Source organism: Lepidochelys olivacea (genome assembly GCF_965140295.1).
Source record: "Lepidochelys olivacea isolate rLepOli2 genome assembly, chromosome: 6".
In the NCBI taxonomy this organism is placed as follows: domain Eukaryota; kingdom Metazoa; phylum Chordata; order Testudines; family Cheloniidae; genus Lepidochelys; species Lepidochelys olivacea.
This window is the reverse complement of record NC_140416.1, coordinates 20,606,444-20,622,170: the sequence shown is the minus strand read 5'-3', so window position 1 is coordinate 20,622,170 and position 15,727 is coordinate 20,606,444. Positions and strand designations below refer to the sequence as shown.

General features: G+C 38.4%; 1 protein-coding gene across 1 annotated transcript in view; it reads right to left on the bottom strand.

Moving 5' to 3' along the window:
- The window catches only part of MUC5AC (mucin 5AC, oligomeric mucus/gel-forming), a gene marked incomplete at its 5' end in the record, with an annotated part of 56,381 nt that overhangs the window by 29,940 nt on the left and 10,714 nt on the right, over positions 1 to 15,727 (bottom strand). Inside the window, 18 exons of the mRNA XM_084629789.1 lie at positions 481 to 637; positions 1,461 to 1,700; positions 2,277 to 2,456; positions 2,713 to 2,826; positions 2,931 to 3,069; positions 3,798 to 3,949; positions 4,096 to 4,196; positions 5,528 to 5,577; positions 6,158 to 6,407; positions 7,074 to 7,200; positions 7,976 to 8,070; positions 8,971 to 9,135; positions 9,812 to 9,949; positions 10,730 to 10,799; positions 11,563 to 11,673; positions 12,847 to 12,985; positions 13,862 to 13,979; positions 15,058 to 15,183. Coding sequence (XP_084485915.1) covers positions 481 to 637; positions 1,461 to 1,700; positions 2,277 to 2,456; positions 2,713 to 2,826; positions 2,931 to 3,069; positions 3,798 to 3,949; positions 4,096 to 4,196; positions 5,528 to 5,577; positions 6,158 to 6,407; positions 7,074 to 7,200; positions 7,976 to 8,070; positions 8,971 to 9,135; positions 9,812 to 9,949; positions 10,730 to 10,799; positions 11,563 to 11,673; positions 12,847 to 12,985; positions 13,862 to 13,979; positions 15,058 to 15,183 — 2,472 coding nt within the window. The remainder of the gene's footprint in view (positions 1 to 480; positions 638 to 1,460; positions 1,701 to 2,276; positions 2,457 to 2,712; positions 2,827 to 2,930; positions 3,070 to 3,797; positions 3,950 to 4,095; positions 4,197 to 5,527; positions 5,578 to 6,157; positions 6,408 to 7,073; positions 7,201 to 7,975; positions 8,071 to 8,970; positions 9,136 to 9,811; positions 9,950 to 10,729; positions 10,800 to 11,562; positions 11,674 to 12,846; positions 12,986 to 13,861; positions 13,980 to 15,057; positions 15,184 to 15,727) is intronic.

Here is a 15,727-nt window from a genome sequence, read left to right as displayed (position 1 = left end):
TTGTATTGAGTACAGTGATGTTTCAAAGCCTCTACAAGACACTGACAGAAAGCATAAAATTCAATTAACTGGAACATAAATTTTTCAGCTGCTACTATGCATTGCTATTTACTTACACTGTGACAGATAACAGCTCTGTGTGTGTGTATGTGTATATATATATAAAACTTACTAGGATGGCAGTGGTATATCACAATCTGTAACTAGATAATACAGTAATTTAACAACTAATACAATCACTAGGGCACAGTTTTATTTCAATCATATCTACAATTGGAGAGAGATTGGAAAAGGAAGTTTTGTAGATAGTTCTATTGATAATTTGCTGTTTGCTTTGGGCTATTTTACTATTTTCCAGATTGTAGTGCATCTCAGGAGCAGTACTTTACTCCTCTTCAATTCTTCTTATGTTTTTTTTCCTTCTCATTCTTTATTTCTTTTTCTCCCTCTCCCTCCATGAAGTTATGTTGTAATACTCACGACAGATAGATGGCGTTCTCCATGCAACACAAATGCCAGCCTCATTACATGCTTGAGCATATGAAGCTACCGCTGTACAGAAACATTCACAATCTCCCCCAGTGTCACAGGCACAAGCATCAGTCACGCATGCTTCATAATATTCATTTGGTTCAACCTGTTAGAATACATGACATTTAATTTTTGTTCCTTGCACTTGTCATCTTGCTTTGCAATAGCAATTCCCTCTCCTCCTAAAATTTCAGTCAAATGTTTGTAAATGGATGCCTTTCTTTTCTTTTCCTCTTGTAACATCATTCCCTGTAGCAATGGAACTACATGCAGAATAAACTATGATTTTTGGAAAAAAGAGTCTAAGTTGGGGGGGAAATTACAAGAATATTTTTTTTTATAAAGTCAAGTGAAGACATCAAGTTTAGGACACACCTCGCATTAGTAATCGTAAGAGAAGTGACTACCCTAACAGCTGTGGGACATTGCAAATTAATTGAAAAAAATATAATTAGATTAGTACATCCTATCACAACAATCATCCTGTTATCAATTAAAGGTATTATCAGAAGCTAATCCTGCTGGACAGAATAACACATCCTGTGATTGTCCCATATAAAAAGGGTGATCTGATGACATCTGTGCAAGTGTCACATACTTCTTTGATGTACCAGGTGACTTGGCAAAAAAAGAAAATGAATCTCAGTGAAATTTCTGCATAGTTCTCCTGGAATTAGCTACGAGTTCAGTTTGGTCTTAAAGGACCTGATCCAGCACCCATTGAAGTCAAATCTTTCCATTGACTTCAGTGTGGAACCGGATCAAGCCCATGATGCTTCTTCCACAATCAAATGTACATATACATTAAAAAACAGGTAGAGCATCCTTATGTTTACTGCAGGGAATGGCAACGCAATGTGCATCACTAAGGTATTCTGTATATATTATAATTCCTGCTTAGAAGGATTCCACATAAGGATTTGCTATACCTGAGAGTGACAGGCAGCAAATACTTTGCTGTTGATTATACTGCACTGCTTCTGGGCCCAGGAGTTCCTGTAAGGGTTTGCAGTGCAAGGATCCTTGTTGCTCTTGGCATCTGGGCAAGTCGGAGAAACCTTCCAGCTGTTTCCAAACTCCAGCACATCTCCTACCACAGACTGACTTCTGGTGGTAAAGTCATTAATGCCATTGCCATCGTAGTTCCCACACAAGCCACAGACCTGACCCTGCATAGAGAAACAAACAAACTGATGAGTGCTAATAAAATGTGTTTGCCAGTGTCTGTGATTAACTGAAACTCTGACTTTTCAGATTTAATGTAGACTTTGGCTCTTCAGTGACAGCCTCACACTTTTCCCCGCAGATACCTTTACCGAAAAACTTACCCTTTTTTTTATTGTACTGAATCCTGTCTGAAGAAAGAAGTAAAGTAGACACATAATTTTGTTCTTAATTCTTTTTTTTAAAAAAAATCCTAACTAGTTTTATTTAATTGTGAACCTACCTTATTAGTAATGACCTTTAATGAGTGTTCTGCTACTAGTTAGTTATGAAATCATTATGTAATTTGTGTACATGAATGATGTACTCAGAAGCAACCTATCACCCCACTACGGTCTGTCACTCTAAAGGATCTATTTTGAGACACCACTGAAAGATTGAAAATATGCAATAGGAGTTCATTCGGTCTTGCAGTCAAAGTCTTACTTATGTTTCACTGCACTTCCATTTTCTCCTTCAAGAGGTAACACTAAAGTGTATCCATAGGAGTTGATCCCAGTCATACAGCTTCTAAAACTCACCTTAAAATCTGGGCTGAGCTTGATGAATATGCTGGTTTTCTTATCCCACATGAGAATCAGCCCAGTGTCAGTGTCAATCACCATGTAGATGCCCATGTAACGGACCTTGTATGGCACTTCCCCTCCACGGACCTTCTCTATCACTTCAAACTTTCCATCACTGAGTACCAGTTCATAGTTCTGAAATAGGAAGAAAAGCCAGTTAAAAAGCCAACAGATTTAACATATCCGTAACTGTCTGAATTATTCTACAGCATTTTTTCCTAAAATATAGCGCAATTGCTGGCAGCAAGTTTGGATGTCTAGGAAAGGTTATGCTGTCTGATTGGATATTTTTACAGTGAGATCTACCTTGGACAGTCCATTGTGCATCTTACTCATGTCAGAGACCAGATACACATGTTCTTTCCCACAGTTTATCAAAGAAGCTACTCACCCGTAGGAAGACTTTAATGGCCTTTGAGCAGGTGGTCCCAGTGGTTCCACAGGGGATGTTCTCAGTGATAACTCGGAAGGTTCCAAGGCTGGTACTGTTTTTACCACAGTAATCCTGAGAACAGGAGTGATAGTTAAAGATAGTGATGTAAGGTCACCACATGTAGGAACACAAGATACTTTTAGTGGTGTAATAATCCCAGGAAAGAAGCTCAGTACCTGGACCAGTGTGTATTCGCAGTCTCCACTAAAGCTGAAGCGTTTGCCATCAAAAGTAATGTAATGACCATCTCCATAAACTGAGCAGGTTGCCAGGCAAGATTCATTGGTGCATTGCCACATTCTGTTTTTACAAGTGCTAGGCGGGAGAAAAAAGGTCAATTGTAACAAAAATACTTTAACATATTCATTTCTCCTTATATAGCCAGATGTAAATTTGATTCCAAATTTGTTTATCCCCAAAATACATTAAACCGATGATCCTGGGAAATAGTGCTTACTAATGTTAAACGGTAATGTATAGTAGCTCTGGGCCAACAGGACATAGACCCCATTAATTCTCAAAGATAAATTTATTTTCTGATTAAATGGGCAATATGATTTAAAAACCTTTTGGATTTCAAAACCCCTTAGATTTTTTTGAGATGTATGCACCACTGAGGGACTGCATGTAGAGTGAGCAGGCATAAAGTTTTCCCATGCGTCTCTAATGGAGATGAGGGGATATAAAGCCCACCGTTGTCCTCATCATTTCCTAACTATTCTTGTTTGGCTTTGAAAAGAATGAGGAGAGCCTGTTTTTTTTTTATGCTGAATATTAGATTTCAACATTAGATACCAATGCTGAACTAACTACTAACCCTCCTGCAGTGAAGGATCCCATTGCCAACCACATTCTAGAGCACAGGCTATGTGTATATCTAACATCACCTTCTGTTGCATGGAATATGAGCCCCATTCAAGTGTGTGCTATAAGTCTTAATTCTGCTACAGCAAAATGAGATTCTTCTCAAGTTTAAGTGGCATGGACATGTACCCATCCCCCTTTACGACTGTGAAAACCATAATTATTCAACATATACCTACCATGTGTTACAGTTGACTTTGATTGTTTCTCCTGGATTGTAAGAGGCCTCATTGTGAACACATGGACAGTTCCCCACAGCTACACAGCCACCTTTGCCATCAGACACGAGATCATTAGGGCACACACAGCCAGAGACACATTGTGTGCTGTACTGTAAGAACCACAGAGAAAACATCATTTGATAAATCATGTCAGTGGGAAAGAAACATTCAACTACAACAGCACAGAGTGTGAGAGATTTAATTTTGGTCAGGATGTGAAAATGTTTTCAAGTGGGCATAAGGAATTGGCACTTACGCAGCCCATGTCAAGCGTCTGACAGCTCTTCTGGCACTCGGATCCAATTGTGCCTGCAGTGACATTGCTGCAGTCAAAATAGACCATGGGAGCTGCACAGACTGTAGGAGACAAAAGTCATAAGACATTTTGGGATCAAACACAGAGTTATCAGTTATTGCTACAGTAATTATTTGTTATGAATATGCCTCCAAAGAGCCCTGATTTTAGAGTTAAACCAAGGAACACAATCTAGTTGGAACGCTCCAGTTACTGGTAAATAACCTTCATTTGCTCTGTCACGCGTTTTAGCTCTCTCCTGAAATCATTTAGCCATATAGCTGGCATAAGGCTTTGTTTAGAATTATAAATAACCTCAGATATAGGAGTTCATTGCTTTTGGTTGTAAGCTTGGAATTATAGTTAGAAAAAAAAAATTGCAACTAATTCTCACATTACTTTGCATTTTAGAATAGCATATGCATAGCTTTCATGTGCAATGTAACGGCATGCACAAATGGCCAGTTAGTTACAGAACTGGTCATCTGCATGTTTAATTACCCCCTCTGCAAGCACAGATATGGTAATTGTAGCCAAATCCTGCAGTCTTGATTCAGTTAAAACTCCCACTGACACCAGTGGGAGATTTTTGTTTGAGTAGCGACTGCAGGATTGGGTGCCACGTCTTGGATAAGCACCTGATGATAGCTGTATGATTAAACATCTGAACCAGAAGTATGGCCAGAGCCCTGGCTGTGAATGTCATTACAAAAATTGCCATTGGCACAGGAGCAATATTTGGATCTTAATGTTTTTTCTTCTGCTGTATGGAGAATGGAGTCTGTGGTATGTTATACTATTGGGTTTTACCTAATACACACTGAAATCTGTGATAAGTGCTTTGAACCACCTTTCAGTTGTTAAGAAATACATCCAACCATCATTTCTTTGTTGAAAAAAGAAACTGATTCTTGTAACTATATTAACAGCTGTATTATTTTTATTTATTTTTTGCTTCCTTTTGCTGACTTTCATTTTTAAGAAGTCTCATGGAAATTTGCCTTTTGGAGAACAATTCATAAAGCACACCCCTCACCCTATATTTATCAAGCTTCCAGTAATTTTTTATTTTTAGGAAATTCAGTGGTTCTTATGTACTCCCTAGGGCAATTTTCTGTTTTATATGTAAAACTGCGACCAGATCTTATCTTGCTGTGAATTAGATCCTTTAGTTCTTGTCATATTTTGTTTCCACTATGCCACAATACAAAGAATGGAACTTTGCATTTCAAGAATTATATCCTCAATACTACAAAACTGCTATGCAAATAGTTTCTGATGGGTTAATTTCCCTGCTGGGTTTCAGATGTTTGCTATCTTCATCGTTGTAATAAAACAGAATTCACTCAGAAGTGTGGTAGGGAATTAAAATAAAGCTTTAAAGGGGTTATACCTGGTTGTGGTTTCACTCTAACGCAGTCCAGCTTTCCATGTATGCAAGAGCTGTGAGAAAGAGAGAGAAATTATGTTTGCTTCAAATCATAGTTAGTTACATGGAGAGCTGCTTCTATCTTGCCATACATCCTGTCTTTCCTATGGAATCTGGGATACTGAAATGCCACCTTGTGGCCAGAGATAGAAAGTGTCTTTTCAGCAGAATGGTGAACATTGTTTGCATATCATTTCTGCTATAACTGTCCAGAAAACAAGCTTGTGCCTTATGCTAAGACAATGCCACCCAGTCAGTTTGTCTACATAGATTATTACACTTAAAATGTTTCTTCCATAATATTATTCGTTTCACCAGCATTCTTCATTTTAAGTACAGGGAATATCAAACTGGTAGACTTTTTTAACCTTTTAAATTCAGGGAGAAAATATGGCTAATTGAGTTAGTTGACTGGATTAAAGAAAGACTTCTAAACAAAGACAATCCTAAAAATTCATGAATAATTGTGATTTTCACACTGAAAATTCTTAAACTGGGAGAGAAACTCATTTGACTTGACTAGACTCCATAAAATATATATGATTCCATGATTGCCAGTGTCCAGCCCCAGTGTTTTGTTAAAGAACCTCTTACCATATGACCCCATTGTCGTGAACAACCTCTCCAGAAGGTAGCACAGATCCTTTGTAATAACAAGGACAGCTAGTAGCGGGCACGCATTTGCCATTTTCATCCATGTAAGTTCCATTTGCACAGGTGCAGCCATCAACTGGAGTGAACTTGATGTTGCATGTGACATCGGGCTCACTCAAAGATCGGCAAGTGGGTTGGCAGGAATTGACAACATAGCTGTACGTCAGGGATTTGGGGCATGAAGTTATGGCTTGAGAGAGTAAAAAAAAGTAAATTACATTCATAGCTTATTTAATGATGGCTATAAATGCCAGATTTTGGATATATTATGTATGATAAAACAGATCCTGTGTGTCCACAGATTAAAAAGGAATGGATGAAATTCTGAAGTGAGGTCAACTTTAATGTAATTTACATGGCTTTTGGACTTGTACTACAAAATTTACCCCACAAATTACTATCTCGGATGGGTACACTAGAGAACCCCATTGCTGTCAATGAGGTTCCTTCAGTTTAAACAAGAGGAGAATTTAACTCATATTGATTTGTACAGTTTATTTTTAAACCCTAACCCTAACCCTCCTTCTTCCTTCCACCATCAGTATATTAAAGTAATAAAACTGGAAGCATCCTAATTATATTAAACCACAGTAAAAGCCTTATGCTCCCTGATATTTCCTTGGGACTTTCATTCAGCTTAGGCATGATTCTCATGAAGCATCTTCTTTAGGTAACTTCCTACTTATCTTTCATTACATCCCCCGTTACTCATACCCCTTAGATTCTATAAGGGGTGCTAGAACACCATCAAACTTTTGTTTAAGATTTGACTGGGAGAGCCCTGGATTTCTTGGAAACTGGTATAAAGGTCCTACTGGCTGATCATTTTTAACCAGTGAATGGTTTTAAAACTTACTGCAGACATTGGTCCTCCATCCGCTCAACAGGACTCCTTTGGCAGCACAGGCTCTGACATAGGTAGAGAGGGCAGCACACATACAATCCTCACTCTTTTCACAGTTACAGGTGTCAAACAGACAGTTCTAGGAATACAGATAAGAGTCGTTAGTAATCACTGAACTGCCCATCCAAAGAAATTTCCCTTGAAGTTTTTGCATTCGCATGCCAAAATCACTGGCTCTATTTAGTCTTATAATGGATTATAGGGCCAAATTCTACCTTGATGTACTCACTTTGCAACGTAATGGACCAAATGGTGCTCTGATTTTCCCCAGTATAGATCTGAAGTATGTCAATGGGTTTATTCTGGATTTTCATCAATGTAATTGACAGCAGAATTTGGCCCATTAATGTCTGTATATTTATATCTGTATAAAAATCTAAGCATTTCTTTCTTTGCAGTCATAGTTATCTAAGAGTGTTTCAGACACACAAATTTGGATTACTTCCCTGCAAGGGAAATTACCCTGAGTACCTGCAAAAAAGATGCAATCCTTTACAAGGAAGTACAATAGATGTCTGCAGCTGTATTTTTATGTTCCTCCTTTTATTTAAGGAAAAAATAGTTTTATTCTTTATATCAGATATTTGCAATCAATGCAGTGTCACATACAAAGTGAAACAAGTAAACTTATCTTCCTGATAGTGTAAAGAAAAATGCCTACTTAGAGAAGGAGTAGATTACATGAAATCAAATTACAGTTAAACGTTATTGTAGCCTGATGAACTTGTCAGAAGCAAATTGGGTGTCTAAACCAGGTCCTCCTGTTCAGTACGTGTTTCTCCTGGCACTTGGTATCAGGGATCAGACTCTTACTGGTGCTATTATAAAGGCGAAAGAAATAACCAGTGAAGTACCGTGTGGTAAACATCTGGATTCACTGTTGAGTGGCATTCAGCAAAAGGTCCTTGAGTGTCAGTCAGCAATCCGCACCAGTGCTGAGCGTATTTTTCTGGAAAAACAGAAAATGCAAGGAATTCATGTTTCACTTTATGGGTTAAATTCTCTTCCCAGTTACATCACTGTAACCCCGTTGTGTTCAGCGGAGTTGCAGAAGCATAACAAAGAGTAGAATTTGGCTCTGTATTTCTTCAAACACAAAAAGCTGCCCACTCTCTTTGTACAGAAATGTGAACGTGTCATAAACTGACTGAAGCTAAATCACAATGGCTGCCTTTATTAAGCTGCAAAAACTTGAACTTGTGTTTTGAAACAGGAGATTTTCAATGTGGATTACCAATGGCTCAATTCATATTAGCAGCAGAAAGAGTGGCTTGTGGACTGTAAAAACTTAAGTTCTTTATTGGTTAGAACAGAAGATTGAGAGCTGTGAACCAATGAATTCCAAGTATGATTCATGACTCACTGTGCAGCACTGGGCAAGTTACATACAGTCCAAACATGCAAAGTTCTGAGCACACCACACCTTCTAGATAGCACTCAGCATCTTACAGGATGGAATGATAACCTCTTCTGTGCCTCAGTTTCCCCATATGCAAAATGGGAATCTTAACACTTCACTTCTTAACTCAGAGGGCTATTGTGAGGCTCTAAAATACTCTATTAGTCTTAAGTATTATTATTATTTATGAAGAGAAACCCTCAATCTCGTCTGACTGAAAGTGGATGGGCAAGATTGGATTAGTTAAAATGAGTCACAACATCCTGTTAATATTTCTTGCAGTTAAATAATTGCCTTGTTTTTCAAGCTAATCTTTTGCTATGATTTAATTTTTAAAATCATCTAAACGTAACATGGAATTTAGAATCTGAATTTGTTTCTGATACCTATTTTTGTCAGAAGTATTTTGTCTTCTAATTGTAGAAAAAAATATTATTTTAACGAACATACCATTTTCTACGCTGAGGGTACACGGGTTCTCAAAGATGTTTTTGACATTAGGGCAATCAGCCTGGGTTTTCCAGGTATTGGCAAAGGCGGCTGCTGTTCCTTCCACTACACCGCTTGTGGCTTTGAAGTCATCTGTCTGGATATTGTTGAAGTTTCCACAAAGACCTTAGTGGGAAGCAGAAGGAGTTTGAATCTCTCATACAAGATCAAAGGTAATTTCAGTGAGTGGGGTCACAACCTCCTCCTTCCTGATTATGTACCTTTTTCAAGATCCATGTCTCTGGGTTGCTGGTACAACCTTTTTACCTCTGAAAGCTTTCTCTTAGGACACTTTCCTGTGAATATCAGACTAACCTGGCTACTTTTCCTATCTTTATTTCAGGGGCCCTGCAGAACTCTTCAAAATCCACAGATTGGCTATGTTTTGACTTCTGGATCTGAAAAACCACTACACTTTTATTTGATCAGAGTAAACATAACCTAAAAGTAAAAATAGCATTCAGTGACCCTTCTACTTCTTACTCCCAGAGAGAAATCTTAATCTTATAAAAGCTCAGCAGTGCTTCCCTTCCTGAGCACAGTCTAACTCTCTGACTGTCTCTGATCCTGCTACCTGTCTCCCACCCAAACAAGCAGTCTGGGTGGTGCTTCTGTCTAGGAGTCCAAGCCTCTGTGTCTGCATGCACTCAGTGGCATATGTTCTTTTGGTCTTCTTCCAACAACATAAACCAACCAACAATGTGGCTTAACACTTATACTAACATCTCACATAATACACTTTCAAGTTAAGTCAGTCTCTTCTCCACAGTAGGAAAGACACTTGTTAGATAAGTCCACTTACCACATGTCTGCCCTTTGTGGGATGGGTCCAAGCTTACAAAGAGTTGCATGATGGGTATGAGCTGGATCTCAAGCTGAAGCCCAAAGTTTGTTTGTACAATGATGAAGAATGATGAAGGCCTGAAGATGGTAACATTGGCTACGGACAAAGAACACAATAAACACATTTTCGTATGTGATCAAAAATTGCAACAACTGTCCATTATTTGCAAAGATTCTCTTTATACTAAGCTGCTGCTCCATGTAGTGTAAAGCTGTCACTTGCAGAAAAAAGGAGCGTTACTTTAAACTGGATCTAAAATCTGGTACAAAGTTAGTCTATATTTATTCTAGGCGGCAAGCGGGCAGAACACTCCTCCAGTGTAGTAATTTCTTTGGAACAAGGAGAAGAACATGAATTTGTGTGTCCAAACAGACTTTGGCTCTGTGAGAAATACCTAACATGATTTTGTCCTAGGATCCAATCTGGAAATACTCCATACACATACAGTATTTGTACTTCCTGTAAATATGAGGAAGAAACTAAGGAGGTCTGGATAGAGTGAAAGTCTTTAATGATGAACAATATTCATGAAAACAGGCAGAAGAGACACAGGGCAACTTAATGGCTCAGTAAGTTGTAGGGCCTGGTTTTTGGGTCCCAGTGTATATCAGAAATTTACTCCTACACTACTACTTGGGTCTGGAAATATCAGAGTGATAATGTATGTATGAATAGAAGAAGTTCTCTAATGGTTACGTAACAATATCCGATTATCTCCAAACTAAAAAATGCTGAATGAGCAAAAAGAATTATTTTAAAAATAAGAGGTTACTGCAGGGTAACTGGCTTCAGAATGTAACTGAGAGTAGAAGCAAAGCACTAGGCTAGGCAAGTCAAAGTCTGCGAATGCCACAGGTGTCTCTTAAAAGAACATACCTGCAGAGATGGGCAACTGGGTGTAGATCGTATTCACAAACACGCTGCCAGAAGGTTTGATCACAACGATCTGGCAAGAAGGAAAAGACAGTGATTGGCAAGCAGGTTTAGGAACTGTTCAGCACTTTCCAAATATTTCATATCTAGTATTGTACAAGATGAAGAAAAAAGCTGGACGCTTGATATAGTGAAAATCAACTATATGCATCTGAGGAAGTGAGCTGTAGCTCACGAAAGCTTATGCTCTAATAAATTGGTTAGTCTCTAAGGTGCCACAAGTACTCCTTTTCTTTTTTTGAAAATCAACTGTTCACCACAACTTTTTTTGTTACTATACTATTTTCTATAATTGTTATAACTAGCAATTATTTAGAAAATCTGTATAAAATGTAAATGCCTGAGAACTACCAGTGTCTTGACTTCCATTGTTTGCACTGCGGTTTCTTTTTGCTTGATTAAGGTTATTTCTTATTTGAACAGAAACCAATGCTGACTTCCTAGCTGCACTGTTCTTTTTTGTGCAGGTATCTACCACAAACAATACATATGTGTGTTCATTGCTACAGGATTTGGGATCAAGGACCATTCATGTTCAAATATTTTTCCATCTGGACACAACATAAGGCTGAACACAGTTCCTACTGCATCAGGAACAGTAGTTGTGGTGAGTCTAGTTGGTGATGGGTAAACACTTTTTGCAAGCTACAGATCACTAAAGTTTTTCTCTGGTCTTCAGTTTAAGCCCATCCTTCCCACTCACACCTACCTACCCAATAACTGTCAATTTAAAAAACATTCAGGCAAAAGGTTGGGTATTTGTTTTTACTACATACAGTTTGTCCTCCACTTATGCTTATGGCTACACCTTTCAGGCATGTCTCGGTGTCAGTTAGGCCACATTTGCGGACTTCTCCTAGAACGGTGAAGGCATTGCTGTCACAGAGCTGAAAAAAAGAAAAACCAAACCCATTAGATGAAAAGCAATCAATATCAAATAACATTCTCGGTAAACTGGGTCATTGTAAATTTTGCTCATTCCTTCTCTTTGTCTCTCTCTCATATGCACACCCATTTACACTCACCAAAGTAAGCTGGCAATGAACACAATGAAAAGTATCAGCTGACTGTGGTATTAAATACCTGAGGTACTCATGGGGAGATTTCAGGGGCCTTAATGTTCAGACATTCCTAGGTTAGCAACAGATATTTTTGTGGCATTCTCTTTTCAGTTAAAATTTAACTTGACCTTACTAAAAGTGAGGTTGTTTTATCTCATTAAAAGGATTTCTAGCACACAACTGTTAGATGGGGAAAGGTAATTCTTTGTGTGTGTTATTTTTAATATTAAGTCTTTATTACTTTTTTTTACAGAAGTTATTATATATAAGTCAATGACAATGATATATAGGGCCTGACTTTTGCTGTGACTCTGATGGACTTTCATTCAGGTACATAATCATTACCATTCCCACATCCCCTATTTCATACATATCATAGTCCCCAGTTATTAATTTATCTGAAAAACACACACACATTTTAGATCCTACTCCTGAGTAGGAGTTCTTAGTCTTTTGCTCTGAGACTGAACAGTTATGTATGTATATTGGGAAAGGGCAATAGGAAAGCTGATAGTCAGTTTGCATGAGAACTATAAATGATGCTTCTGATATGAAGAACATTTAATCAAGGAAGGTAAACTGGGGGCAAACTGGATTAAGGGTGACAATGGAAGCAGAAAGGAGGGTTAACTTTACTCAGAAAGAAAAAAGTACAAAACACAGGACAGAGGAGATTTATTTGAAAATGTATGGTAACCATCTGCAGGTTATACTGAGGGGTCTGGAAAATGCAAAGTAATTCATAAGGAAATATCCCACCACCTAAATAATAGACATTCCTAATGTTTCCAGCTACCTGATTAAGTCTTTGCATTTGTTTATTCTGGGCCTGTTCCAAAGCCCATTGAAGTCAATGGAAACAATCCAATTAATTTCATTGTTCTTTGGATCAAGCCCCATGTTGAGACTTCGAGTAGCACTAATTAAGTTGCATCCTCTCTAATTAAAGAATCTTCCTATATTAAGTTGCACTGGCAGTAAATGCCCAATTATAGTTACCTTTGTCAGGATGTAGCTACAGTCTCCAAAGAAGGAATAACGTTTCTCATCAAATGTGGAGATGTGGGAACCTCCTTCAATGGAGCAAGTCCCAGGGCATGAAAGGCTGACACAACTCCACTGGCCTCCAGTACAGGTACTGAAATAAAATACAAGAGATGTTTGTTAAGCTTGAGTAACACAAGCTTAAGAAAAATGGGAGAAAATGGGGACAGATGACACCTTCATTTCCCCCCCTGCTGTTTTTATCACTGCTTTTTCAGGGGAAAGAATGTTTGCAAGTAGACTAACTGATATCGCATTAAAAACTCAGAATGACTAAGGGAAAGGCATTTCTGTCTTCATGGTAATGATGTTTCAATCTAAAGCTATCCATTGTAAATCTTTTGACCAAATCCAGCCCTTGTGAAAGTAGAAGCAATTCTACTGAATACCAAGGAATTTTTCTCCCATTGATTTTGGCCTCTTACCTTCATTAGCATGGGTCAAAATTCAGAGCATGTTAAATAATTCTTTACAAATAATAGACTTTGTGTTTTTTATATACATATACACATATACATACACTGAAGTAATACTTAAGCAGCTGGGGGAAGCCATCAATTCACATCCAGAAGCTGTTATGTGTGTACACATAATCTCACTATCCATGTAATACACTGTGTCTTCAAATTTAAAATGATGCTTATATAGAACATGCATATTTCATGCTGGAGTCCACCAATGGATTTATGTTACTGAGGGCTGATTTGAGCATTCAGCGACTGGATTTGATCATATTGTTAACGTCCCTGTGTTTGAAAATGAGATTACTCTTGTCTAAATTCAAGTTTTTGTTCTCATATACAGAAAGAAACCAAGGAGATAAACAACTTTAATAAGTATTTTAAGCCAGAAGCTTCAGACTAATGTATTTATTCTCAGGCCCTGTGTAATCAATGATTTCTTGCCCATTGCCAACAATTATCAGGTAATTCAGAAAAAAGGAAAAGATTTGACAAAAATAGCAGGTTACCATGAAGTGCACTGGGATGTAAAAGAAGCACCTGGACTATACGTTTCACCTTTGTAGGTACAGTAGCATTTGCTGAGAGGGACACAGCCAGAGCTGTTAATGTCATCAAACACGGTTCCTAGAAGAAGAAATAGTAAGTTATTCACTTTGTCATGCTTTCCAGAAGTTGTTTCGGAGCACACCTGTAGAAGACATCGTAAAATATGTTGTGTTTCTTTTTTACTACAGATGAAATGCAAAAATAAAAAGCATTGTACTAATGGAATCTCTGCTATCTACTGACTGCTGTGGCTGTGTAACCAATTAAAGAGTGGCGGAAATCCTAGAGTTCCTTTGCTCTATGATACTCTGGTAAGTGCCTTTGTGAGATGGGCCTCACTGATTTGAGTTGCGAGATGACAGAGTGACAGGATGCAATAGAGTAAACAATCTGTACATTCACATGGGAACCATTTGTAGTGTAAACACTATACACCCTAATACAAGAACATAATAGTCTCAGGGAGACTAGTTAATTTATTCTGACAAGAGATGAGGACACCAGGGAGCACCACATGTGACCACACATGGAGCATGGGCTGAAGAGCAGGGATGGAAAATATGATGATGATAAATTCATTCCAGTCAACAAATATTCTCAGCATGAGAATGTAGTTTGCATGAAGATAGCAGGCAGTTACTGTACCTACAATTACAGATTAATGTCCATTTATCATGCATAAGTCCTGAAAATGGCCTAATCTTATCAACTGCTGAGTGCTCCCAACTCCCAATGTTTACAGAGGGAGAGGAGGACAGTCAGCACTCCACAGGAAATGTTCATCACCTTGCAGGATCGGGCTCAAAGTTGCTAATGTCAGGAAACATTTTTGTGGGCAGAAGGTGACTAAATATAATCTACTTCCTGCACACAATGGCTAAGGAAGCTGCCAGGTTTAGAGAGTTCCATCTCTAGTATGCTGTCATATACTCATTTCAGTCACTTTGTTGCACATCAGATGCATGTCCTGAGTAAACCCTTGTCATCTGAAAGGGTGTTTCCATTAATATAGATAGAAACTATGTGCATGTCTCAAGGAAAGAACATGGATCTTCCTGTAGCTGTGGAAAGAGCATTAAAAGGTATAATATATCCTAGGAGAGGATGCTTTGCTGGTGCTTTTGAATATGTGAAAAAAAGATGAATATAAACTTGCCTGGGGGGCAGACACAGCCATCGGTACAGTGATCTTCACAAAGGGCTGACCTTTCAGGGTTGGTGCAGGTGTTAGCACAGGGTGAGCCACATTCCTCGTGCTGCATGTTATAAGGGCACGTCTTGTCTGAAAGGAGAAAAAAGGAAAAAGAGTTCTTAATTTTATCCCCATGTGTTGGCTTTTCCATTTAAACCTTGGAGAGGTGACATCTGTATCTGAAGATGAATTTCTTAGGAGATGTGCTGATATCTGCAATTTGAGTACTCTGGGGAATACTGGCATCCCCGGTCACTGCAAAATGTTTAAAACCTTTGTCATAAATAAAGGGAAGGGTAAACCCCTTTGAAATCCCTCCTGGCCAGGGGAAAGCTCCTCTCACCTGTAAAGGGTTAAGAAGCTAAAGGTAACCTCGCTGGCACCTGACCAAAATGACCAATGAGGAGACAAGATACTTTCAAAAGCTGGGAGGAGGGAGAGAAACAAAGGGTCTGTGTGTCTGTCTATATGCTGGTTTCTGCCGGGGATAGACCAGGAATGGAGTCTTAGAACTTTTAGTAAGTAATCTAGCTAGGTATGTGTTAGATTATGATTTCTTTAAATGGCTGAGAAAAGAACTGTGCTGAATAGAATAACTATTTCTGTCTGTGTATCTTTTTTGTAACTTAAGGTT